This window comes from Geotrypetes seraphini, chromosome 6 (genome assembly GCF_902459505.1).
Source record: "Geotrypetes seraphini chromosome 6, aGeoSer1.1, whole genome shotgun sequence".
NCBI classification, from domain to species: Eukaryota; Metazoa; Chordata; class Amphibia; order Gymnophiona; family Dermophiidae; genus Geotrypetes; species Geotrypetes seraphini.
The window spans coordinates 33886564-33912227 of record NC_047089.1 but is presented as its reverse complement, the minus strand read 5'-3'; the positions used below and the strand labels follow the sequence as shown (position 1 = coordinate 33912227).

Below are 25664 nucleotides of genomic sequence, written 5' to 3'. Positions count from 1 at the left end.
GAATTTAACAAAATTTTCATATAAAGGATGTACCAATTCAAAAACAATGTTTCATATTTTACATTTTGCTTGTATTTATATTTGTGTTCTCAATTTTAGGAAGAGGTATCAAACAAAATGCCTATTAGTGAATCAAGTAAGACTGGTTTGAATTGAAACAGTGTCATGCCACAATTCTTTGACCTAGTTTTGTAATGTGTAATTATAGAACTAGGTTAAAGACTTCTGTGGAATGGCACCAGGCCCATTCTGAACAATCTTACACAAGCACACAACTTATTTGTATATTAGTGTGCACATTCAGCATGAAATAATCCATTATTTTCTTGCAAACTATTCCAGTTTTCTGATTACTCATTTTAAAAATAAATCACATCACTAATTGTTGCATTCTCTAAAAATAGCAAAGTTCACAATCATCAAAATATATTTTATTAAAGTCCTCAAAACATGCTCATCCACGTATCATTGTGCAATCGGTTCCAGTGGCTTTTCTGTATTTATCAGCTATATGGTGTTTCAGTTTACAAGCACCTGCTGTAGTAGAAATTTATATTTTTTTTTATATTGGACCTCAGGTTCTGATCTGACGTGAGATGATATGTGTTCGGACCTTAGCCCAGTAGAATGTACTGAGTATGTTTATTACTTGATGTCATGTACTGAGTCTGTTGAGGCTGCTTGTTAACCAAAAATAGACTCCAATCCTTAAACCAATTATTTATTTAATACAGTGGATGACAAGATAAAACAAATCAAGCATTTACAGATTAGGGGTTCTGTACATTAAGAGTGAGTCCATGTCTGTGATTAGCCCCTCTCCCAGAGAGAAGCTATTAGTGGCTGGAAAATATGCAGTATTCAAAAGTCAGCAATAACCTCTTCAGTCAGTGCAACACAGCAGCAGCCATAACAGATGAAAAATCATTATGGCTTACTACCCTGAAAGGGGGGGGAAAAAAACCCCAAACCAAGCAGCAGTTTGCTGCCTCAGCATGAATTCAATCTCTCTGCACCCTGGATCTATGACCTGGATCTGTGACCTAGGTACAGCTACTATTTCTCTCAATTTTCCTTAAGAGAGCAATCGAAGAAGGGGGGAGTTTTGCTCCTCCTCTAGCATGTCCAGAAGCAAGCAGTAACAGCAAAACTCCAAAAGGCACTGAGAGCAGAATACAGGTATTCATAAATAATAATAATAATAATTTTATTTCTTATATACCGCCAAAGTCATGGTAGTTCTAGGCGGTTTACAGTAAGAAGAGCTGGACAATCAGCGATATAGTTACAATGTAGAATCAATGAATACAAGTACAAAGAATACAAGTACAAAGAATGAAAATGCAATAAGAAAGCTGGACAGTCGGTGGCAATGTTACAATGTAGAAGCAATGCATATCATAGTACAGAGTAGGAGAGGTGATGAACGGAAAGGAGAGGTAATGAACAGACAAATTCTTAGGTAACAAATTGGTTGAACAGTTTAGTTTTTACTAGGATGAGGAGTGGGTGATAATGTTTCCCAGCCAATCGTTCAGTTTGCCTGCCTGGAAAGCTAGAGTTTTGTCCAGGAATCTTTTATAACAGCAGGCCTTTATTGTTGGGTGGGAAAATATGTGGATTTTACGTGTAGGCCTGGTAGTATAACCCAGATTAAAGTGGGAAACCAGGTACATAGGGGCCAAACCAAAGATTGATTTGAAGCAGAGACAAGAAAATTTAAACAAAATTCTTGCTTCGAGGGGCAGCCAATTGAGTTTTTTATAATAGGGACTTGTGTTCCCATTTTTTTAAACCGAAAATCAGGCGTACTGCCGAATTTTGAATAATTCAGAGTCTTTGAAGGGTTTTCTTGAACGTTCCCAAATAGTTAATGTTGCAATAGTCCAGCATGCTTAGAATAGAAGACTGGACCAGTCAACGGAATGATGCTACATCAAAGTATTTTCTGATGGTTCTTAGTTTCCATAACGTTGAGAAGCATTTTCTAGTCAGTAAATCCGTGTGAGTGTCTAAAGTAAGGAAACGGTCAAGAGTCACTCCCAGGATTTTTAAGGAATTGGCAATAGGGAAGTCCTGACCATTCAAGGAAATTTTTGAATCTTTGATTTTATCGTTAGGGCTTGCGAAAAAAAATTTGGTTTTGTCTGAGTTGAGTTTCAGTTTGAATTCTGTCATCCATAATTCGATTTGTTTTAGGACAAATGCCAGGTGATTAGTTGACTAAAGACTTAGTCATAAAGACTAAGGGGGAAATTCATCAGTGGGCCCTAAATATTAAAGGTGTCCATTGAATTCCTGTGGTCGTCTTCAGCATTATCGAATGCTAATGGTTAGCACTCATTGATGAATTCCCCCTAAATCACAGGAAACTACAGAAATGCAGGGATTTGGTCCATCATACACAATAAATATACAGACCTGTAATCTGTTATACACAGACAGCACAAGCTGTTCCATGTAATGGGGGCAGAATAGGATGTATAGGAAAATATGAATGAGAGGCGGTAGGTAGGCTCAGGAGTAATCTTAAGAAAACACTTTTTTACAGAAAGGGAGATGGATGCATGGAATAGGCTTCTGGTAGAGGTGGTGAACACAGACTGTCTGAATTCAAGACAGCGTGGGACAGGCATGTGGGATCTCTTAGGGAGAGGAGGAGATAGTGGATGGGCCATTTGGCCTTTATCTGCCATATTTCACACATGAAGGCAAATGGAAAATTAAAGGCAGTTGTTAAATTAAGCGATACCCGGAACAAAGCTAGCGAAATGCAACATATGTGCTCTTACATTACCTGCTGGATAGTTTATCCATGCACAGTGCAGAACTTGGCCTTTAGTTGTGTGGCAGCCACAAAGTCAGAAAAATGTATTGCAAGAATGCACCATCGAAGAATGTGCACTCGTGCACTTTCTTTGGGCAGAGGGAGTGAAACCTGTGGAAATTCACTGTTTGATATTGACTCAGTATGAACATAGCACCAAGAATCAATATAAGGTTTATGAATGGGTAAAAAGATTTAAAGTGGAAGAACAGGTGTAACCTCAGAAGGTCGTTCTGGTTGCCCATCAACATCGCACATTGACAGGGCAGATGCCTTGATTAGAAAAGTACGATGGATAATGGTATCTCAATTGTCTGCAAATTTGGATATCAGCTGTGGATCTGCATTTGCCATAATGCAAGATGACTTGGGATATAAGAAAATCTGCGCTCTATAGTTTTCCAAACAGCTTACTGATCTGCACAAGCAACAGCACGTGAAGGTTGCATCCCAGTTCCTGAGACGGTATGAAGGAGTATTCTGGAGAGAATTGTCACTGGTGACTAGATATAGGTGCATCACTACGACCCGGAGAGCAAAAGACAAAGCATAGAAAGGAGACATCCATCTTCTCCAGTGAAGAAGAAATTAAAACATCTGCCCTCCTCTAAGAAAATTGTTAACCTTCTTTTGGGTCATGAAGGGACCTTTTCAGGTGCATTTCCAAGTGCAGGGGCAAACAGTGAACAATAAAAATTACTGTGCATTCCTGCAAAATGAACTTAAACCTACAGCAGCAAAAGAGGAGGAATGTCCAAAACAGTCTTGCAGCATCATAACAATGCATGTCCTCATACAGCAGTAGCAACAGAAGAGACAGTGCAACCACTTGGGTTTAAACCTGAACATCTTCCACATCCTCCTTACAGGCCGGATCTGGCGCCTAGTGATTATCAATCCCAAGGAAAAAATACAAAATCAATAAATTCACTCCCAAGACCCAAACCAGAATCACAGTGTAACAATTTTTAAAAAAAAAGATTTTTTGAAAAAGGAGTAATGCAGTATAGAATGCAAAGTGCAATAATGCTTACATGAAATTCATACCATAGTGACACAAAATATATTGGAAAGGAAGATAAAAAAGTTTATCATAACCCTCACATTGGACAAATTTATGCAACATTCATAAAAAAAGTGAATAAATACACACATATGCCCAACCCCAATTCATAAATACAATTTAAGAAAACCCCCGTGTCCTATATAAAATACATTCTTTCTTACAGCAATAAATAACACCACTTAATTCAAGAATAAATTAGTCCACAATTAAGATTCACTAGAAAATGGTTGCTTGGCTAAAATTGATATGAAAATTATTCCAAGGATCTATGTCAGTCGAAAATTTAGTCACCAATTCATTAATAGCACCACTTAGTTTATGGATAAATTAATCCGCAATTGTAATTCACTGAGAAAATTTCATCCACAGAATGATTTGCTAAAAAGTACTTAGATGAAGTTTGCAGAAATCATCTATTGCCACAAAAAATGCCAATCACTACTCGACAGAGCTCTGTTTCGCCACCTTTTTTAAAAAAAAAATTGTTACACTGTGATACTGGTTTGGGTCTTGGGAGTGAATTTATTGATTTTGTATTTTTCCTTTTTTCCTTGGGGTGAATGTTTGATTATATTTTATGAAATGATGATTAGATTGATAATTACAAAAAGGGCTAAATGATGTAGGGGGCAGTTCTCATTTAGATGTTTGTCTGGTGCTAGTCACCTATGACTTACTACCCGAGCCCATATTCCCTCGTTTGTTCACCAAGAGCTCATACTGATGTCCATTATTTTAAGAGTTTCAGTAACTATAGTAGGTTTTTAGTTCAAGCATTCTCCCAAGGAATTAAGAGTTAGCCAATTGTTTGTTGGATTTGTGACCGGACTTATTGGCTTCAATATTGTCCATAGGGTTATTTTTTGTGCTGTGCCTAGTGATTATCACATTTTCAGTCCACTGAAGGAGACGCTGTGAGGTTGCAGATTCATCTTTGATGGCAAAGTAAAGAAAGCACTGCTCACCTGGCTTTGGGAATAGCCCAAAAACTTCTTATCTGCAGGAATTCAGAAGCTAGTTGAACGATACAACAAATACATCGTTTTGCAAGGGGACTATGTGGAAAAGTGGCATGTTTGATTGCTTCCAGTTACTTCTATTAAAGCCATTAAATGTATTTTGTCTTTACTTTTAAGTTTACCTGTGTGTGTGTGTGTGTATGTGTATATATATATATATATCTAATATAATAAAATGGTAGGACGCGCAAGCGCACTAAAAAATCGTGTTCCCTGATCCGTCGTGGAAACACGAGTGCGCATGCGCGCATTTTACGTCACCGATCTCTTCCTCCTGCACCATGGCACGCCAGCCATGTCCGCCGCCGGCCTCGAGCTCCTGGGGGCCGGCAGCGCGAGCCGCCCAGCCGGTGCTAAGGCCCCGCCTCCTGCTTCCGCCCTACACGGCGACGCCAGACCCGGCCCTACAAAACGCTGAGGCCCCGTCTTCCGCCCTACATGGCGCTACCAGAACCGGCCCTACAAAATGGCCCTACACTCACCGCGAGCAGGGTTGCCATGGAAACAGAGGGGATCAGGAGCTAAACAGAGATTTAAAAAAACAAACAAACAAACAGTGCACAAGGACAGAGACACACAGACACTCACAGAAGGACAGGGGGCTAAAGAGACAGATTGAAAAAAATAACAAAACACTAAGGAGAAAGACACAGGTAAGGAGTGCTGCTGGACAGGAGGAGCAGGGAAGAGGGTCAGGGGGAGAAAGTAAGGAGTGCTGCTGGACAGGGGGAGCAGGGAAGAGGGTCAGGGGGAGAAAAGAAGGAGTGCTGCTGGACAGGCAGAGCAGGGAAGAGGAACAGGGGAGCAGGTAAGAAGTGCTGCTGGACAGGGGGAACAGGGAAGAGTGACTGGGGAGCAGGTAAGGAGTGCTGCTGGACAGGGGGAAGTAAAAGGAAGGGAGAAGGCCTACTGCTGGACAGGTGGAACAGGCAAGGGGTGATGGTTGACAGCCGAGGAAAGAGAGAGACAGAAAGCGGCCAAGGGGAGAGAGAGAGAGAAAGAAAGAAAGAAAGAAAGACACACACATCTATTCTAGCACCCGTTAATGTAACGGGCTTAAAGACTAGTATATATATATATATATATATATATATATGAAAAACATAAAAAATCAATATAACAAAATGGTGGTGATAAATTGAGTTCTACATTTATAAATATTCTCTTTAAAAAAATGTTCAGATTGCTAATGGTGGCGTTTTTCACAGCGATATTCATATTGCATTTCTTTTGACCTACTGTTGTGTGGTTGAAGTAATCATCGGATGTGAATCTGTTTAGCACCTATTCTAGCACCCGTTAATGTAACGGGCTTAAAGACTAGTATATATATATATATATATATATATATATATATATATGAAAAACATAAAAAATCAATATAACAAAATGGTGGTGATAAATTGAGTTCTACATTTATAAATATTCTCTTTAAAAAAATGTTCAGATTGCTAATGGTGGCGTTTTTCACAGCGATATTCATATTGCATTTCTTTTGACCTACTGTTGTGTGGTTGAAGTAATCATCGGATGTGAATCTGTTTACTTTTACACAAACCGTTAAGACTCCTGATGCAGCCCGGTTGGCTGAAACATGCGCATGTCGAGTCTGATAATAAAGGAAAGGTGTTTGTGAAATATTTGGAATTCACCAGTCTTTTTTTGGACTTTTCCACTCACTCATGTCCACTTTAATAGAAAATGGCATAGAGCAACTATATTGCAGCTTGCTAGATCATGAAAGGCCAAGAGAACATAAAACTAAAATGTTAAAAATTTAGGGCTTCTTTTACGAAGGTGCGCTAGTGGTTTTAGCGCTCGCTAGACGCTAACGCCTCCATAGGGCGGGGTTAGTGCACACGGCATTGTAGCGTGCGCTAAAAACGCTAGCACACCTTCGTAAAAGGAGCCCTTCGTTTTTCTGAAATTATTCATTATTTTCATTGTGCTGGAGTATCTTGTCATTCTCTCGCCAGCCCATCTCTGCCTTTTCCTCAGCCACATCTCATTAAATTGAATTGTTTTGTGCATGTAAGTGCTGGCTTTCAGCAAGAGTGGTACATCCTGTTTTACGAGTCCTGCCCCTTCTCCATCTTATGGAATGCTGTTGATTTGCTTTGTACTAAAAGTTTGTTGGGTCCGAGAAACTATAGCCATAAGAACATATTACATACCATTGACTGATTCAGGTTGCAGAAGCTAAACCTCTTAAGGCAGACTTGATTGGTCTTTGTAATAAAAATGGGAAAAATCTAAAAAAGGGGACACAATGGGGGGGGAAAAAAATGCTAAAAATACAACTAAGATACATAAGGAGGGCAGGGTGTGCTAGGACTAAACAAGCCAACAGTAACAAAGTCATATCTGGATAACTGCAAGTACAGCTAGACAGGAATACTGGTTGAATTTGGGTAGGTCAATTTAAAATAATGGATCTTATTCATTGTCTTAAAGGTCCTCAATGAATTCTCTTTAAGAAGCTCCAGTGATAGAGAGTTCCATAGAATAGGAGCTGTATCACTAAAGCACATAGTCCAGGGGTGCCCAATAGGTCGATCGTGATCGACCGGTAGCTCGCCAAGGCAAAGTGAGTCGATCACTCAGGACTCACTTTGCCTTGGCGATCTATCGGGCCGATCAGTCTTCCTCTCCCTGACGTCAATTCTGCCGTCGGAGAGGAAGTTCAGGCCAGCCAATTGCTGCCTGGCTGGGCGGAACTTCCTACCCGACGGCAGAATTGACGTCGGGGAGAGGAATGCTGGTCGGCCCAAAGCAGGGAAAGCATGGGGCGGCGGCGGCTTTGGGGCCTGTTATCCATTGGTGGCGGTTTGGGTCCTGTTCCCCGATGGCACTGGCAGTGGCTTGGGGAAGGGCAGGGAGAAAGAAAGAAAGGGGGGCAGGCAGGGAGACAGAAGGAAAGAAGAGAAACAGAAAAAAGAAAGGGGGCATGAAGAGAGAAAGAAAGAAAGGTCAGGGAGAGAGGAAGAAAAAGTTGGGGGAGGGAATGAGGTGTGGAGGAGAGGAAGCATACAGGCTGAAAGAAAGATTGGATGCACAGTCAGAAGAAGAAAGTGCAACCAGAGACTCATGAAATCACCAGACAAGGTAGGAAAAATGATTTTATTTTAAATTTAGTGATCAAAATGTGTCTGAATTTATATCTGCTGTCTATGTTGTACAATATGGTTCCCTTTTACTAAACCGCAATAGTGGTTTTTAGCGCAGGGAGCCTATGAGCGTCTAGAGCAGCGCTGGGCATTCAGCGCAGCTCCCTGCGCTAAAAACTGCTATTGTGGTTTAGTAAAAAGGGAGGGGGTGGGTATTTGTCTATGGTTGTTACTGAGGTGACAGTGCATAGAGTCATCTGCTTTGACCTCTTTGAAAAAACCCCGGAATAGGAATGATAATTAACAATTCTATGCGTACAGTGTGTGTTGTGTTTTTTTAAAATTTTATTGTTGGTAGATCATTTTGACTTGGTCATTTTAAAAGTAGCTCACGAGTCAAAAAAGTGTGGGCACCCCTGACATAGTCCTAGCTTCATGAGCGGATCTGTAACTATTTCAGAATTATCAGTAAATGTTGATGTAGAGATTGAAGAGAATGAACTGGAATAGAGGGTATGAGGAAACTAAAAAGAAATAGTGGTACCTCAGAGTGCAGCATTTGATGAGCTGAAAAAGGGTTATGAACATAATTTCATATTACAATATATCAGAAGCCAGTGTTCCTTAATCAGAAGTTCTGATGCGCTGTTATATTTCTTGGTTTCTAGTTTAAATGCCTGATTTGCACAAGTTATAGTCTTTGTTTTTGGTAATCAGTTAGTCCCTGAAACAAGGAATTACAATAATCAAGTCGTCATAATCAAGTGTATGAAGCAGTCAAATTGAGGGAAGGTCTAATAAGGACCGCACAGCATGACTCTGAAGTACATAAAAAAGATTTTTGTACTGGAGAAGAAATATGCTCTGAAAACATGAGATGGTTGTCAAAAATAACATCCAAAATCTTAAGGGATTGAAACATCATATATAGATGGTAGACAGAGGAAAAATGGTGGATTACAGAGCAGAAAAAGAACAGCAATTGTTTTGGAAACATTTTCACAAGCTGTTGTACTCAGGAAAGGTATTTTTCCCCATGCTGAGCTGTTGCAATAACTTCTTAAGGAGTGGTTCAGATGTTTACAGCCAATCATATTGTGCAGTTTGATTTTATTTTGTGGGGAGGTGATACGTAGAGGCTATTCTGACTAAATATGATCTAAATGTTAAGACCTTTTTAAAAATGAAAACAGACCTTTGGAAAAAAGTGTCACCTTTATGGATTTTTTTTACTTAGGAATTTAATGCAGCAATCAAACATTACCTGCAAAGAATCGCATGTTCTTAGTGTGATTGAAAGTTATTTTGCATGTGTTTCAAGATTGTGGTGTTCTCAGCTCTATTCCTCCCTCCCCGCCCCTTCAAACGAGGAAAGAATATATTTGGTCTCAAATTCATATTGGGAATGTTTTTGTAAGTTTCATGTTAATAACAAAAGGACAAAAAAAAAGCACAACATGCAGATAATCCAGTTTTTCTCCAGGACACACATAGCTGCTAGCATTTTGTATTGCCATATGAATGCTGCATTTTAATATTGTAAAACCAAAGCTAGAGGTTGGTGGTGTTTCTGCCTAGGGGAGGGAATGTTCAGATAACTGCAGTAATGTAATTAATAATTAAATGTGTACAATATGTTTGCAATATGCAGGTGCATCTACAAACAGCTCAGGCTCAGTATCAACAGCTTCAACAAAAACAGTGACTGCAGCAAACTTATCAACTTCCACAGGTATGTATCTGGCTCTCTTCCCCTTTCCAAAAAAGTTCTTCAGAACTTTTAAATTGTCAAATTCTTTTCACTCATCATGTACTATCTAAACTGCTTCAGAGAATTGCATTTCTTTAGTGAATCGGGCCTCCAACCATGTAGATGCCATCACTCTGAGCATGTTTTAAACATTCACCAATCTGAAGTATTGCACCATCAGCACAGTTAACAGTACAGTATCTACATCATTGTATGTGAGACTGGCATATCAGGTGGAATGCATCCATTCACCATCGAGCAGCATCAGTACTGGTGGTACTGACCACCAAGTTAGATTTTATTAAGTCTATCAAGTCCAAGAGCCATGGAATGGGAATGGTTTCAGTGGTAGAAGAAGAGGGTAGCTGAAATTTGTGAATTAAAGTCCCAGAAGAACAAAGTATGTGTTACTGTGACCATCATCGATTCACAAAAATGTGGCATTTGCTTGAAAAGTAGATAACTTTGGTCATTGTGAGGAAGAGCCTGACTTATGAGGCAGGTGACATGCTGTCATGTATCTCTGCTTGTGGGCTGCTGTCCATGACACAGACAAGTGTCTACTAAAAATACAAACTCATTTTTCTATTCTACTCTAATCTGAATTTCTGAATCAAACTTTTCCAGTACAGGTTCAAGGCGATTTACAAGAAAAGAAACCCATGCTTGTTAGGGGGAATTACATTGCTATATAGTTACAATCTTGAATTACATAGGGCTCCTTTTACAAAGGTGCGTTAGGGCCTTAACGCGCAGAATAGCGCGCGCTAGCCGCTACCGCCTCCTCTTGAGCAGGCGGTAGTTTTTCGGATAGCGCATGCTAATCCGGTACGTGCGCTAAAAACGCTAGCGCACCTTTGTAAAAGGAGCCCATAGTGTATATACACAAAAGTTGAGACCGTATATTAGAATTTGATCTGACGTCAGGGGCAGGATCGTGGCAGACCGCTGAGGATGATGTGCAGCTGCAGGGATTGCTATAGCACCAGCGATCCTGCAGGCTGCCGTATTAGCTGCTTAAGGTAAGAGCAGAGAAGCTGGAGGAACATGCAGGCCTTTCTGACTGACCCTGTCCCCTCAAGCAGGAGCGGCAGCGGACGGCCAGCAAGAGGCAGTGCTGCCGCTCCTGCTTTAGAAAGGCACGGGGGAAGGATCAGTCATCGAATCGGGAGGCCAATTTATTTTAAAAAATTGAATTGATTCGACATCGGTGAATCAATTCGAATTGTGAATCGGGCAGCACTAATAGCCACTATCAGCAATTATATTGCTTTGCTTTGTGACACATTAAAATAGTACCTCTTTCTCCTCTTTCAGCTACACCTGCTGCTGCAGTACCAAAAAGAACTTCAAAATTTGATGTGGGCAGTTTCATTGGTGGAATTATATTGACACTAGGAATTTTCATTGTTCTGTACCTGGCATGCAGGTTTTATAATTCAAGGAGAGGAGTTCGATACAGAACCATGTAAGTTGAGAGGCCCTTTTGTTTTCCCTTTTGTAAAATTATCTTTAAATAAATTTTAAGTCGAGGGTTTGTTTAATCTATGTGGGTTTCTTTCCTTCATTTTTTTCCCCGTTCCTTGATGTATTCAGCTCAGCTCAATCTGAATCAGCCTCCATTGGGCTACAGTGCATTGAGTCTTCAGCAGGGCTGGTTTAATCTGTGGACCAGGTGAGGCTCTGGTCCAGGACACCAAGTGCCTGGGCCAGTGACCTCTCTGACCCTATAGGTTAAGCAAAGGCTTGGTGCCTGAAATTTCCTGCCTCTAAATTGTTTGTTTTTTTTACTTTTGTGCTGCATTCAGCTCACTTATTCTAAGTTTGAGCAGTGTGGTACAGGAGGTTCAGGTACTCTTGCAGTTTCAAGGACTTTAAATTGGTGTCAGGTCAAAAGCGCGCCGGGACAAAGACGCGCGCAGACAATTGAGCGCAGCGCGGAGGCGCGCGCCGCAGAAAATTACAGTTTTTAGGGCTCCGATGGGGGGGGCATGATAGAGATCGCACCGCGTTGTGGGGGTTTGGGGGGTTTTAACCCCCCACATTTTACTGAATACTTCACTTTTTCCCTGTTTTTAGGGGAAAAGTTAAGTTTACTGTAAAATGTGGAGGGTTACAACTCCCCAAACCCTCCACAACGCTGGCGCAATCTCTATTAAGTAAACTGGGGGGCTCCCCAACAAAACCCCCCGTCAGAGCCCCTAAAAACTGTAATTTTCTTCGGCGCGCGCCTCCGTCTTGCGCTCAGTTGTCGGCGCGCGCCTTTGTCTTTCGCGGGGTTGTCTATGAACCCTTTAAATTGCAAGAGTACCTGAACTTCCTGTACCTGCAGTAAAGAAGCGACAGGAAGAAAATTGGTGACAAGAGAGAGACTATGAGACTGGAGAAAGGCTAAGGAAGGGGGCAGGGAGTGAGAGAAAGAAGAGATCCTGGATGGCGGGAACAGAGGGAGAAGTGATGCTACATGGAAAGCGGAGAAAGAGATGGTTGATCTGCATGGGAGGGCAAAATAGAGGGGATGCTGCATGACTGGGGAGAGGGAAGAAAAACACAGAGCATATGCTGTGAAAGACCAGACAGGAGGCTGTATGGCTGGGGAGGAGAGTTCCATTCAGGGAAAAAATATTTGATTTGATTTGGCCTACTGAATCGATTTTTCGATTCAATTTTCCTGCCTGTTCTGGCAGCAGTTTGTTTTTTGTATAGTAGTTGGAAACCATAACATGTCTGCAATTGAAATGAATCTTGGGTACAGGCATAATAAGGACCATCTCTTTCTGTTACAGTGATGAGCATGAGGCTATTATCTAAAGAGACCACTTGGAAGAGGTGGAAGTTTGATGAAACAGACTCAGCAAGTTCCAGCCTTTGCATTTTATTTTTGAAGAGTTTTATTTTTAAAATTTTGCACTGTGTGAGAATGGTTCTAAATATATATATGCAATAATTTCCTTCTTTTTACAATGATAATGATAATATATTCCGATTGCTTAAATGCACTGGTACTACCTTCCACTCGCTAAAGCACCTCCTAAAAACTGTTTCTGTATAGGAAAATCAAAAGGTGTAGCTCTTTGAAAAGTCAGACAAAAGTGATATTAAATGGTGATAAATGTTGATTTTCACATAAGAGGAACAGGTAGCACGTCTTGAATCACTGGTTTGCTTGGGGTGATCAGTCACTTCTGATGCCATTCCTCAAATATCATTGATGGCAGCCACAGTCAAGGAAACCCCTTCCACCCAGCCCCCATCCCCCCACACCCCATCCCCATTGTGCCCTTTTGGTAGCGTTACTTTCGGCACCTTTTTTTAGGCTATCCAAACGCCACTGGAGTGGCCCTGTCAGCATGATAAAACTGGGCACCTGGCTCCATCTCTTGCCGACTTTATTCCCATACACCCGACAGTCATTGTTAAATGCTTTTGCTCTGCCTGAATCAGCTAGTGCTGATACAGCTGAGGTCAGGAACTGTGGATGTCATTTCAGGTGCACAGTCCTTGAAATAGATTACAGGCCCCCATCTTGAGCTGGGAGAACAAGGAGAAGGGTTAGGAATCAGTTGCGTTTAGCTTTGGGGTGGAAAATGTGGAAGGAGAATGGTTAGGGATCAACTTGATTGGATGAGAGATTATGCTTGGAGTCTGGTCGATAAGAAAAAGTGGTGGGTTCCAGGCTGCTGGGGGAGGGAGAACGCGACTGGTGATGTCCAATATAGGAAGACATGCGCGAAGAGTACATGATGGGAACTGGCCTGGGAGTAAGGAGGAAAGAGTGATGTCATTTGAACGTACGTGCATATGTGCTGGGGCCTGAGGCTTCTCCGCTGGGAGCCATCATTCATGATGGACATTCCATCTGATAATCAAACACAAATAAATAAATTAGAGATCCATTGTGGTTCTCTAGTTCAATTTTTTGAGCTAGTGTGAAAGTGCTAGAAGTAGAATAAATACCCTATGGGCCTATTTAATCTGCCCCAGTTGCTTCCTTTTACAGTGCCATCATAGGCTAGGTAATTTCTGGTTTACCCTTCTTTAGTGTTTATCCCAGGCTTTTTTTTTAACTGTTAATTTTTTTGTCACATTCCCGCTAAAGTCCTCCTATGTCTAAACTAGTTAAGCAGGAAATATGTCTGGAGTAGTATTGAGGATATATTCTACTGCTATTTTTGATAGCAGGAGAAATCGCATCCCAAAGCATGTAACCTGAGATGATTGGATTACACCTGGTCTATCTGCAATAACTATGGAGAAATAAAACAATTTAAAAGGAAATTTGGGGATTTGAACTGATTTGAAAATTGCCATTTGGCTCATATGGTTAATAAATGTGCACTCAGAGTATGATTGCAAGTGAAATTTTTATACTGGTATTACCTTGAGTTTAGGGTTTATGATGATTGACTTTTTGTGCAGCTCCTTTTTACTCTACTGTGCAGATAATAAAGCATGCTGGGTCTGCTGGTAAAGTATCAAGAAACTGCTTCTACCTTTTTCTATGTATGCAGTGGCTGTGCCCCTTCACTAGCAACTGGGATCAAGGAGGGAGCTGAGATGGAAAGTGGTGTGTAGAAGTGTCGTGAATAAGAATTAGAAGCAAAGAACATGCCTACAAGGAAAGCAAATGTAAAAGCAATTTTTTTTAAATGATCTTGCTGTCCGATTGTAGCACTTTGGCCCTGATTCTGCAAAACACGTCTAAAGTTAGGCGCCCTTTGTAGAATCATGCTCAGCGGAGTTCAGCACTGGCGTCCTTTAGAAAATCAGGTTTTAGGTGAGATTTAGACATCTAAACAATGTCCTTAATATTATATTTTATTATGTTATTAGAATGGTGATTTTATGCTGTTTTTCATTATAATTGTAATACTGGGAGTTGGATCTGTTTAATGCTTTTATTTATTTCTCGTCCATCAGACAGAGTGACTGGGATTCGAACCAGCGCTATTAAGGTAGTAGGCTGTAGGTTTAACCTGTGTGCTACAGAGTGAGCTAGCAAGCTGCATAGCTTATGCTTCAGATAGACCTGAGTTCTATGGATGGAACTTAGGCACAGTTTGGATGTCTTTAATTTAATCTGCTAAATAGCTCTCTGGGTTTTTATTTTTGCTTTATTAAGTTCAAAATACATTTAATAAGCCACCACATAAACAGGGCACATCAATGCAAAGATATTGCGTGCAAAACCTATTTTTCTGGGCAAACAGTAATGCTTTTTGCTAATTAGAGGGAAAGATCCATTAACTGAAGCACAGCACATGAAAAAAAACAGCTTTATGTTACATTACATTACATTAGAGATTTCTATTCCACCATTACCTTGCGGTTCAAGGCGGATTACAAAAGAGTTATAGAAGGTGGGTTAAAAAAGGAGATCTCTGGTCAGTTCCAGTGAATGTAAAGAGTAGATCAGGTAGTTTGGGGGAGTCAGGAAGAAGGAAGGTACTTGTGGTGGTAAGACTTTTTCAGGGATTTCTTGAAGAGTATAGTCTTTCTTTTCTGAACATCTTGTAGTCTGGGATTGTTATCAGTAGATTGGAGATTTGGTTGTCTAGTTTTGCTGCTTGAGTGGCTAGGAGGCCATCATATAGGTTTTTTCCGTTTAACTTCTTTGATTGGAGGGTGTGTTATGTTTCTTGCTAAAAAGCTACCCTTTTTTTTCCTCACTAAAGATTGCTCCAATGAGGTCATTCTTAAAACAGGTGGATTCAGCAAATAAAGCACATGACAAAAATATATAGATTGCATACATAACTTCATTTGCAAAAGCTTAAAAGCAGAAAAAAACAGATATAGACCTTAGCATGGCTTCTACTTCATTTCAAATGGAGGTTTGCAGCTGCACAATGGTGACCTCATTGTGAGATCATCAAGGCACCTGCAAGGTAGAATGCCACAATTAAAATATGTGCTGGGGGAGCTGGTTGGGATTTGAACTTATGACCTCTGGAAGAGGAGTTCAGGGTTTTTACTTATTGAGCTATAGCAGCTTCCAAGCAGGTGTCTCTGACTGCCCTGTGATATGATAGCTTAGCAGATCTCTAAGCTATCAATCATATCGCAGAGACACCTGCCTGGAAGCTGCTATAGCTCAATAAGTAAAAGCCCTGTGCTCCTCTTCCAGAGGTCATAAATTCAGCTCCCGCAGCACATATTTTAATTGTGGCATTCTACCTTGCAGGTGCACCTTGATGATCTCACAACGAAGTCACCATTGTGCAGCTGCAAACCTCCATTTGCAATGAAGTAGAAGCCATGCTTAAGGTCTGTATCAGCTTTTTTCTGCTTTTAAGCTTTTGCAAATGAAGTTATTATGTATGCAATCTATATATTTTTGTCATGTGCTTTCTTTGCTTTCAAGAATGAGCTGCTTGGAGCACTGTTTAATCAGAAAAAAGGTAGCTTTTTTAGCAAGAAAACTAAAGCTATGTTTTCATGTGCTGTGCTTCAGTTAATGGATCTTTTTCTCTAATTAGCAAATATTGTTTGTCCACAAAAATAGGTTTTGCATGCAATATATCTGTTTTGATGTGCCCCATTTATGTGGTGCTTTATTAAATGTATTTTGAGCTTAATAAAACCCAGAGAGCTATTTAGCAGATCACATTAAGAGCATCCAAAGAGTGACTAAGTTTCATCCATAGAACTCAGATCTATTTGAAGCCCAAACTAAGCTCAAAAGTAGACCTGGTTTTTATTCACCTACAATATAGGCATATAGGCTCAGTGTTATGTAAATGAATCAAAGGACGCCCAAATTGAGTCATTGCCCAAACCACGCCCACGCCTATTGAGTTAGGCGTGAGTTTTATACATGGGCATAGGCTGTGTCTACAAATTGGCACCTATGTCCTTTGGACGCCTAAGTACCAATTATCGCTTGTTAAGACCCTTAATTGGCTCATTAACCACTTAGATTGGATGCCTAAAACACGCCTAACTTTAGGCATGACTTAGGCGCCCTTTATAGAATCAGGGCCTCTGTCCTCAACAAGACTAATAATTTAAAATATAATAAGCATTGATCTTCCTTCAAAGCCACTAAAGAAATAAGTTTCTGCTAATTCATACCTTCCACCAATTCCCAGGCTGGTATTAATATTGAAAAAAGATGAAATTAGGTCCTTCATATTATGTTTTCTAGTATGACAAGAAATGCAACATCACAAGGGACCTCAAAACATGAAAGAAAATTACCTTTCATCTTAATTTTAACACACATTCCCACTGAATATGTAAACTTCATTTCACTTTTTAATTCAAGAGATTTTGGGTTTGATATAAATGTTTCACATTACTTTTCAATAGTTTTACTATGTTGTGAAATTTTATTCATGTTTTTACCAAATATGATTAAAAAAAATAATTTACCAAATGTTTAGCAGGGATTTTTTTAAAACATATTTGCAGCTTTGGTTCTGAGATAAGCCTGTTAAAAAGTCTAGAGAAGCTAAAAGTTTTTTTAAGCTACATAATTTAGATTGTACAATTGAGGCTTTCTGGCCACGCATGGCACTTATTGTGTTAAATCAGTCCTTAAAATGTTTATATATTGGCAATTCAAGTGATTTGTTGATGAATAGCTATAGGGACGATAAAAGCTCCTCATTCTTGCTGTTCAGTTGCTCAAATATGTTGGCCCTCTGTGTTCCACGGGTGAATAAAATGAATAATTTGCACTGATTGGAATCTTGCTTTTACTTTGCTTGCCAGATGATTCTGATTTGTTGCTAGTTATGTGTACTAATTCCTTGCAGACTAGTGCTGAATAGTGTTAATTGGTAGACATTGTGCCTTTTACGGAGGGGGAGGAGAGCAAGAAATCCCCTTTAAAAATCAGAACCAAGGGTGCCTGTCACTGGTAGTATTTTGATACTGCTTATCCTGTGATTATGATTGGAAGAAGATGAGAGATGGAGGGTTTGATGGTACATGGGAGCAGTGGAGGGAAGATTATGGCAGAAATCCCTCCCATTTCACTACCTTATTTCAATATACAGTACTATTTTTCAGCCGGTGATGTAAACACAAGTATGTAATAAACTACATTTTTTTCTAAAGAGAACAATTTAAAAACACATTGATCAATATACATTTAGAAATTCAGGTGAATGAGTGATTGATCTGCATGAACAGTTTATGTACTAACATAGCCATTTTATGCAGGTTGTGTCTTTCAACATTTATTTTATGAGGAGGGAAGAAGTCTTTGGCAGAAACCACCTAAGCAATTGGTAGAGGCCATTAGGCATATGGTACAAAAGATTAGGTTCTTACTTTTGCTGATATTCTTTTTTGTAAATCCACACTCTATTATTCTTGGACAAGTGGGTTATGCATCCCTGTCATCAGACAGCTTCTAGGAAGTTTTATTTACATACTTTTCTGACCCTCCCTCTTATCTTAAGGACTGCCCGCTGGCTTCTAGTGCATATGGGGTACAGGGACAATCCCTGAGAAACCTGTCTAATCTGCTCATTTTAAAATTGAACAACAATAAGACACAGAATAATTAAAACAGGTTTGCAAACATCATAAACTGTAAAATCGGAACAATAAGGGGAGACAGCATGCACTAACAAGAGTGGAGTGCCAAGAACAGGAACCCTTCCCCGGAAAGTGCCTAATGTGGACAGATGGAACTCTTAGGCTGGTCAAAGGACTGTAAGTCTAATTTCCTAGTGCTCTTCGAAGCAATCAGCAAAGCAGCAACTCCTAGGGACGGTTCCAGGAATAGAGTGTGGATTTACAAGAAAGAAGATTAACAAAGGTAAGAATCTTTTATTCTTGTACAGTCCCACTTTATTCCTGGACAAGTGGAACATAACAAAGCAGTCCCCCAGATCAGGGTGGGACCAATGAGCCAGCTACCAAAATTGTGGAGCCAAACGCAGAATCCTATTGGGCTGCCATATCAATTCTGTAAAACCTTGTATGCAATGTATGCAAGGAGGACCAAGTAGCAGCCCTGAAAATTTCATCAGGGGCCACCGTTGAGGATTTCGCTCATGATGAAGTGACACTTCGAGTGGAATGAGTCTTCCCTAAAAGGGGAAGCGTTTCCCAGCTGATACATGAGCCGAGGAAATTGCCATGCGGATCCATCTGGCGATTGAGGCTTGCAAGTCGGGGCCACCAGTACGAAAAGATGATCTGAGAGACAAAATGCATTGGTGACTTCCAGGCATGTCAGCAAGTATGATGGAGCTATGATGAGCCAGTCGTCCAGGTACAGATGAACCTGGATCCTGAGAAGCTACAGATGAGCAGCAACAACCACAAGGCTGTGAACTGGAAATGCTGCTGCAGGACGGAGAACCGTAGGAACTTCCTGTGCTCCTGAAAGATGGGAATATGAAGATAAGCCTCTGTCAGATCGAGGGAGACCAGAAATTCCCCTAGCACCACAGAGTTGATCACTGATCTTGCCATTTCTATTCTGAAGTGAGGAACTTTGAGAGCCACATTGACCACCTTGAGATCCAGGATTGGTCTCCAGTCTTCTGAGCCTCTCTTTGGCACAATGAAGTATATCGATTATCTGCCGGAGCCCAAGTCGTCCTTTAGAACAGGCTCTATGGCTGCCATGTCCAGAAACCTCTGGACCGTGGCTCTGACCTTGGCCTCTTTGACAGGTCTTCCTGCAGGAGAATCCATAAAGAAGCCCGGGAGAGGCTGGAAGAATTGGAGTTTGTAACCTCTATACTGCCAGGAAGCCTGAGAGCTAACCCCTGACATGCGGAGGCCTGGCATCATATTTGCTTCTCGGGAGCAGAGTGAGGACTGGGGACGGTGCACCCCACCAAACTTCTGTCTGTTGGACTGAAAGGAGCGCTGGCTCAAGGAACTGTCAGAGTACCAATGGTAGTATCTGGAGGGACAAAAGCTAGAATGCCCTACTGTCGGGTAAAGACTTCTGTCTCCAGTCCTGTACACTAGCCATTAAATCATTCAGACCCTTGCTGAAGAGTAAGTGCCCCTTGAAGGGCAACTTGCTAAGGGTCACCTTAAACAAGAAATCCCTGAACCGCTGATCCATAACATTCGGCGCTCAGAAATACAGTAGGCAGAGAGCTTGCTGACCACTCAAAACAGGTCATATAAGGCATTAGTCACTTAAACCATGCCCGAGATCAAGAAGAGGAGATCTTGAAGAACTAAAATGTCAGAATCGTGGCACAACTTGGAATGACAATCCCTGGCCACATAAGAAGCAGCAGTGGCCACCCTCAAACCAGAGGCTGCTGAGTCAAACAGATGTTAGAGGATAAAGTCAATCCTGCGGTCTAAGCATCCTTTAACACCACTCTACCTTCTCTCAGGAAAGAAGTGCCCTTGATGACCTGAACAATCGGGGAGTCCACCTAGGGGAAACAAAGCACTGGTTAAATTCTTCAGCCATTGGATATAGACATAGCTCTCGCCACTAGCAGAAGCCCTTCTGCAGCCTCCCAATGATCTGAGCATCTTAGCAATGTCCAGATGATCTGGAAAGGAGGAAGACTGCAGTTTAGAGTTACTCATGAGAGAGCAGGCCACCGAGAACTGGCTAGCTTCCAGCTTCAGTTCCTGGAGGGAATCGGAACTGATGCCAACCAGGTCGGAGGGCCTAAAAAGCTTCTGCACCATAGGATCCTCCCCAAGATTCTGCGGCTCACCCAGGTCGTGATCATTCAGGTCCGCGACCAGAGCCAACTCTCCTGTCGTGGTAGTGCCTGCCTGAATGGTCAAGGGCATAGTCAGATCAGGAACATCAGTCTCGGCTACAGCTTAGAGTTACTCATGAGAGAGCAGGCCACCGAGAACTGGCTAGCTTCCAGCTTCAGTTCCTGGAGGGAATCGGAACTGATGCCAACCAGGTCGGAGGGCCTAAAAAGCTTCTGCACCATAGGATCCTCCCCAAGATTCTGCGGCTCACCCAGGTCGTGATCATTCAGGTCCGTGACCAGGGCCAACTCTCCTGTCGTGGTAGTGCCTGCCTGAGTGGTCAAGGGCATAGTCAGATCAGGAACATCAGTCTCGGCTACCTTCAGACCAGATGTCACTTGTGCCAAATCCCCTTGGTTAATGACTGCTGCAGCAGTTGGGAGGACCACTGAATGCAAAGGCAGGGCCAAAGGGGGAGGAGCCGGCAAATTTTTCTTCACCAAGTAGGCTTGGTACATCATGTTAATAAAGTTCAACAGAAACATGGGATCTTGGTGGGCAGCTACCTCCTCTGTATGAGCCTTTTTGGAGCCTTTGGAGAACTTGTGAAGTTTGGAATCAGAATTTTGGCTGCATTTTGCTGGGGAAGGACTTGCACTGTCCACCAGGCTCTTTTTTGGCTGGCCTTGGTAGCAGAATCCTCCAAAGGGGTGGAAGGATTCAGTTCTGATGCCATCTCACTCCCCTCTTGTGCTGCATGACACATGGAGTATGGCTGCTGGCCATCCAGCCAGCTGCTGTAAATGAAGCATGAATCTGGAGAATCCAGTCCTGGGGAGTCCATCTAATAGGTTTTCTGGCCAAATCGAAGCTTGAAAATGAAGTTTCAAGTTTAATTAAATTTTTATATATCGATCATCAATATGCACCTGGCCGGTTTGCAAAACTAAAAAAAAATGTTAAAATACATTTTAAAAGAGGGATAGGAGAAGAAAATGTGAACATTAAATAGACATTACGAATACGAACATGAATTTGAGGGTAAAAAGGGAGGAAAGTTAATAATTACATCATTAAAACAAATTAAGGGGAAGAGGGGGGGTGGAATTAAAACACCAGGAAAGGGGGTCGCTTCTTAAAAGCGGTTCGTGTAATATACTGCTATGCTGCTGGAAAAGAAAATATTTAGACGCTATGGTATGCATCTTGGAATAAGAATGTTTTTAGTTTAGTCTTGAATTTGTCAAGTGAGTTTTGTGGCGGAGTTGAGGTGGCATGGCGTTCCATAAAGTTGGAACTACAACGGAGAAATTAGTATTTCTAGTGTAGTAGAATTTCTTGATAGAAGGTATAGTCAGTAAATTCTGATCAGCTGATCTAAGTGTCCGGGAAGAGCAATAGCAGATGATGAGTTTATCAAGGAAGGATGGGAGATGCAAAAGTTTGATTTTAAAGACCAGCAGTAAATTTTATAAGTGATATGATGTACCATGGGTAGCCAATGTGCTTCTCGCAGAAGGGGGGGTAACGTGAAAAAAAACCCTATAATTCAAATCCGTGATGTTAACTGCAGGAGGTAGTTTTTGAATAAAACAGCCTGGGAAAAACAAGTTTCACAAATCATGGCAAAATTAGGATTTCTAGGGTGAGGGAACCTTGAACTAACTATATAGCAGCAAAAATTTCAATTTTTAAGAAACCCCAAAATCGATCTCACAGGCTGTCAGCTATGCTATGCTGTACTGTGGGTTGCAGTGGAGAAGCTGAATCATCATTCAGGGAGATCCTTTGCCTCAAAGAGTCCAGAAACTGGGACTGCTGGTCTTCTGACTGTATCTCTGGACCACCACTGCAACTGGAGACCTCCCCCATGGATGCTGGAGGGGAGAGGAGGAAAGCAGTGGGCCCTGATCCCAGATTTACCTCCATGGATCCATGCAGCCTGCACTCAAACCCACTAGCAGATGAACCTGGGGTGAGCTGCACTGCCAAGCAGCCAGATCCTCTGGAAGCAGACCGATCCAAGCAAGTCTGATCTCCTGCAACCAGAGCTGCCCCGCTGTGACACACTGAGTTAGAGAGAAAAAAAAAACCAATCAGAGAAGAAAAGCTAAGAGTCTGGCTTGTAGGAAAGCAACTGGAAGCTAGAGGGCAATCCTTAAGCTAAAAGGAAGGGTCAGAAAAGTATGTAAATGAAGCTTCCTACAAGCAGTCTGGCGATTGGGGGATGCATAACCCATTTGTCCAGGAATAGAGCGGGATTGTACAATAAGCCTGGTTTTGGAAATCCTGGCCTCAGTACAAGAGACTGTAATACCACAGAAGCTAATTTATCCATTAAACTTCAAGATAATAATGGCTTCCTGGAGCTCTATGAATATTTTTCCTTTTTGTATGTCATTCCAGCTGAAGCTGTGGAAACTATGATGTATGTTATTTTTGCTCTGGTAATATAATGTACTGTGCCTTAAGCCTTAAATAAAAGGTCTATTTTGAATAAAAAGACATCTGTTTTTTGACACATCTTGAAATATATGGCAGAGTGACTGAAACTGCTGGAATGCATAGAATAAGATGAATGTGTTTTCAGTAAGACAAAGTATAATTATTGCCCCTTCAGCATCAATTCAGAACATTTGATTAGTCTGTGGTCTTCAATGCAAGGCCTGGGAGCCAATAGCAGCCTGTACACCTATCCAGAGTCCCCCTCTCCCCTAAGCAAGATCCGGTGTTTGTTCATCATTCTCAGCAGCACTGCTCTTACTATTCAGGCCAACAGCCTGAAGTAAATATGCTGCCTTCAGCGCCCCAGAAGCTTTCTCTCTTGCTACTGCTTCCCTTTCATTGTGGGACTATTCAGCACTTGGCCCTTCAGATGCTGGATCATTGGATCATCTGATTTGGGGCTGCATCATATGGGGGAGGGGGGGCATTGCGCTCCCCACTCACTGGATCATCCCTGTACTGAACTCAGTGGGGGCCAAGGAGCTGAACTGGAGCCTTGTGCAGGTATGATGGGAGCTGCACTGAACTTGGCCAATGCCGAAAGGGCCACGCTGAACTGACGTCTCTTAAACAGCAGCAATTAAAGGGCCACACAGCACTGGTAGATTTTAAACAGCTGTGAGGTATCATCCTAGACCCTGATCTAAGTGGTATTCTCTAAAGAGCATGTGGACTTTATAGAATAGTGCTTAGGACTGATTCTGGCGCTCTAATAGAGAATGACATGGGGACCCATCCCTGTAAGCTCTGCCTTAACTGCACAATGATTTTAAAGTGTTTGAGGCTTGGGCAGGGACATGAACAGAACTCACAGGGACGGGGAAAAATTTGTCATGTCACTCTCTACACTGTAATTTTGAGTACCATTTATAGACTTCCTTCTTTTATCACTAGTTCGTGTTCAGCAAAGGAAAATGCCCTTTTTCAATAATGCCTTCTATGTAACCAAAGTAGGAAGCCTAAACATGTCCAGCACAGCTGTCCCATATAAGAGGCTAAACTTTTCCAGCCCAATGCAATTTTCCCCTGTTGTTCTTCATGGGTCTCTGCTTCTCAATTTGTGGCAGCAGCCTTAACAAGTTGGGAGCTTCCCCTCCTTACCACTCATCGTCCAGCCTCCCCATTTCAGTGGCTGTTAATAAACAGAAACAGCAGAGCTATCAGCGACACGCAGAGTTTTATGAACTCATGCAGTTTCTGTGGTGCAGAGTAGTGCTACCCGATTCGAATCAATTCACTTCGGGTGAATTGATTTGAATCCGATTTACCACGCCAAAAAATCAGCCTCCTGATTTGTTGACTGACCCTCCCCCCTCGCCCCCTAAAGCAGGAGCGGCAGCGCTGCCTCTTGCTGGCCTGCCGCTCCTGCTTTAGAGGGTGAGTGGGGAGGGTCAGTCAAGAAGTGGCTTCCCTGCTAGTGTCCGGCTTCCCCGCATCAATTTACCTAAATTCAGCAGCCTTCATAAGATCGCTGGCTATAGCGATCTTTGCAAGCTGCCATACGTCATCTGAGTTGTCTTCTCTCTGCCACAGTCCCGCCTCTTCTCTGATGTCAGAGAAGGGGCGGGACCACGGTAGAGAGAAGACAACGTATGGCAGCTTGCTAAGATCGCTGGAGCCAGCGATCTTATGCAGGCTGCTGAATTTAGATAAATTGAACACGCAGGCCTTCCTATGGGGTGGGGGGGGTACAGACTGGCCTTCAGGGGTGGGGTGTAGGCCTTCATGGGGGTGCAAACTTTAAGGGGAAGGGGGCCTTGGTGTAGAAGTGCACGGAGGGAGGGAAGGGGGGGGTTCAAAGAGACGTGCATATGCCGGACTTTGGGGGGAAGAAATAATGGGTCTAAAACAGAAGAGAGGGAGATGGTGGACAATGGGATTTAGGGATGAAAGGAACAGAAAGAGAGAGATGGTGGACCCTGGTGTGGTAGGGAAGGAGGGAGAGATGCTGGATGAAAGGATAGTTGAGAAAAGGTGAATCTGTGGATGGAGACAAAAAAAAGGAAAGATGCCAGACCTCCGGGAGAGGGAAGGGGAGGACAGAGATGGAAGATTGATGGTTAGCAAGAAGAAAGAAGGAGACCCTGGCAAGCAAGTTATCAGAAGACAACCAGAGCCTGGGACCAATAAGATTTGAATAATGACCAGACAACAAAAGGTAGAAAAAATAATTTTATTTTCTGTTTTGTGATTACAATATGTCAGATTTGAAACGTGTATTCTGCCAGAGCTAGGATTTAACAGAGAAAGGAAAAGTATTTTTTGTTTGTTTATATCACGGCGCCAGTGTGGTTAGGAGAGGGCAAAGGGAGTGAAGAGGCTATAAAATAAACCCACCAGGATGTTTTTAAAAAACACCCAATTGGGCAGGAAAATCGAATTGAAAAAGCGATTCAATAGGTTGAATCAGGAAAAAAAATTTTGATTCGAATCGGGCAGCACTAGTGCAGAGGGAAAGCTGTGAATTTGTCTTTCTTCATGTGGCCAGGGGGATCATTATCCTGAAAGGTGATTCTTCTTTCCAGTCTCAGCTCTATATTAGACTAAAGTGGCGATCAGCCTGAGGTCTATACCAGCCATTATCCCAAGACAAGCTGTCAGCATAGGTAGACAAGGTAGACAGTTTCTCCATGGGGGAGGGGGGGAGGCTGTGGGGGTGCGAGCGGTCCTTCGGGTGGGGGTGCGAGCAGTCCTTCGGGGTGGGAGTGCGAGCGCTTCTTCCGGGTGATGAATCGGGGGG

General features: G+C 42.0%; 1 protein-coding gene across 2 annotated transcripts in view; it reads left to right on the top strand.

Annotated features, from left to right (window-relative positions):
- The window catches only part of TMEM123 (transmembrane protein 123), a 70065-nt gene extending 56961 nt beyond the window's left edge, over positions 1-13104 (top strand). For both annotated transcript variants that reach the window (XM_033950557.1, XM_033950555.1), the window contains 3 exons: positions 9671-9751; positions 11087-11237; positions 12556-13104. In XM_033950557.1, the coding sequence (XP_033806448.1) occupies positions 9671-9751; positions 11087-11237; positions 12556-12580 (257 nt within the window). In that variant the 3' untranslated portion in view covers positions 12581-13104. The remainder of the gene's footprint in view (positions 1-9670; positions 9752-11086; positions 11238-12555) is intronic.
- Positions 13105-25664: the final 12560 nt, after the last annotated feature.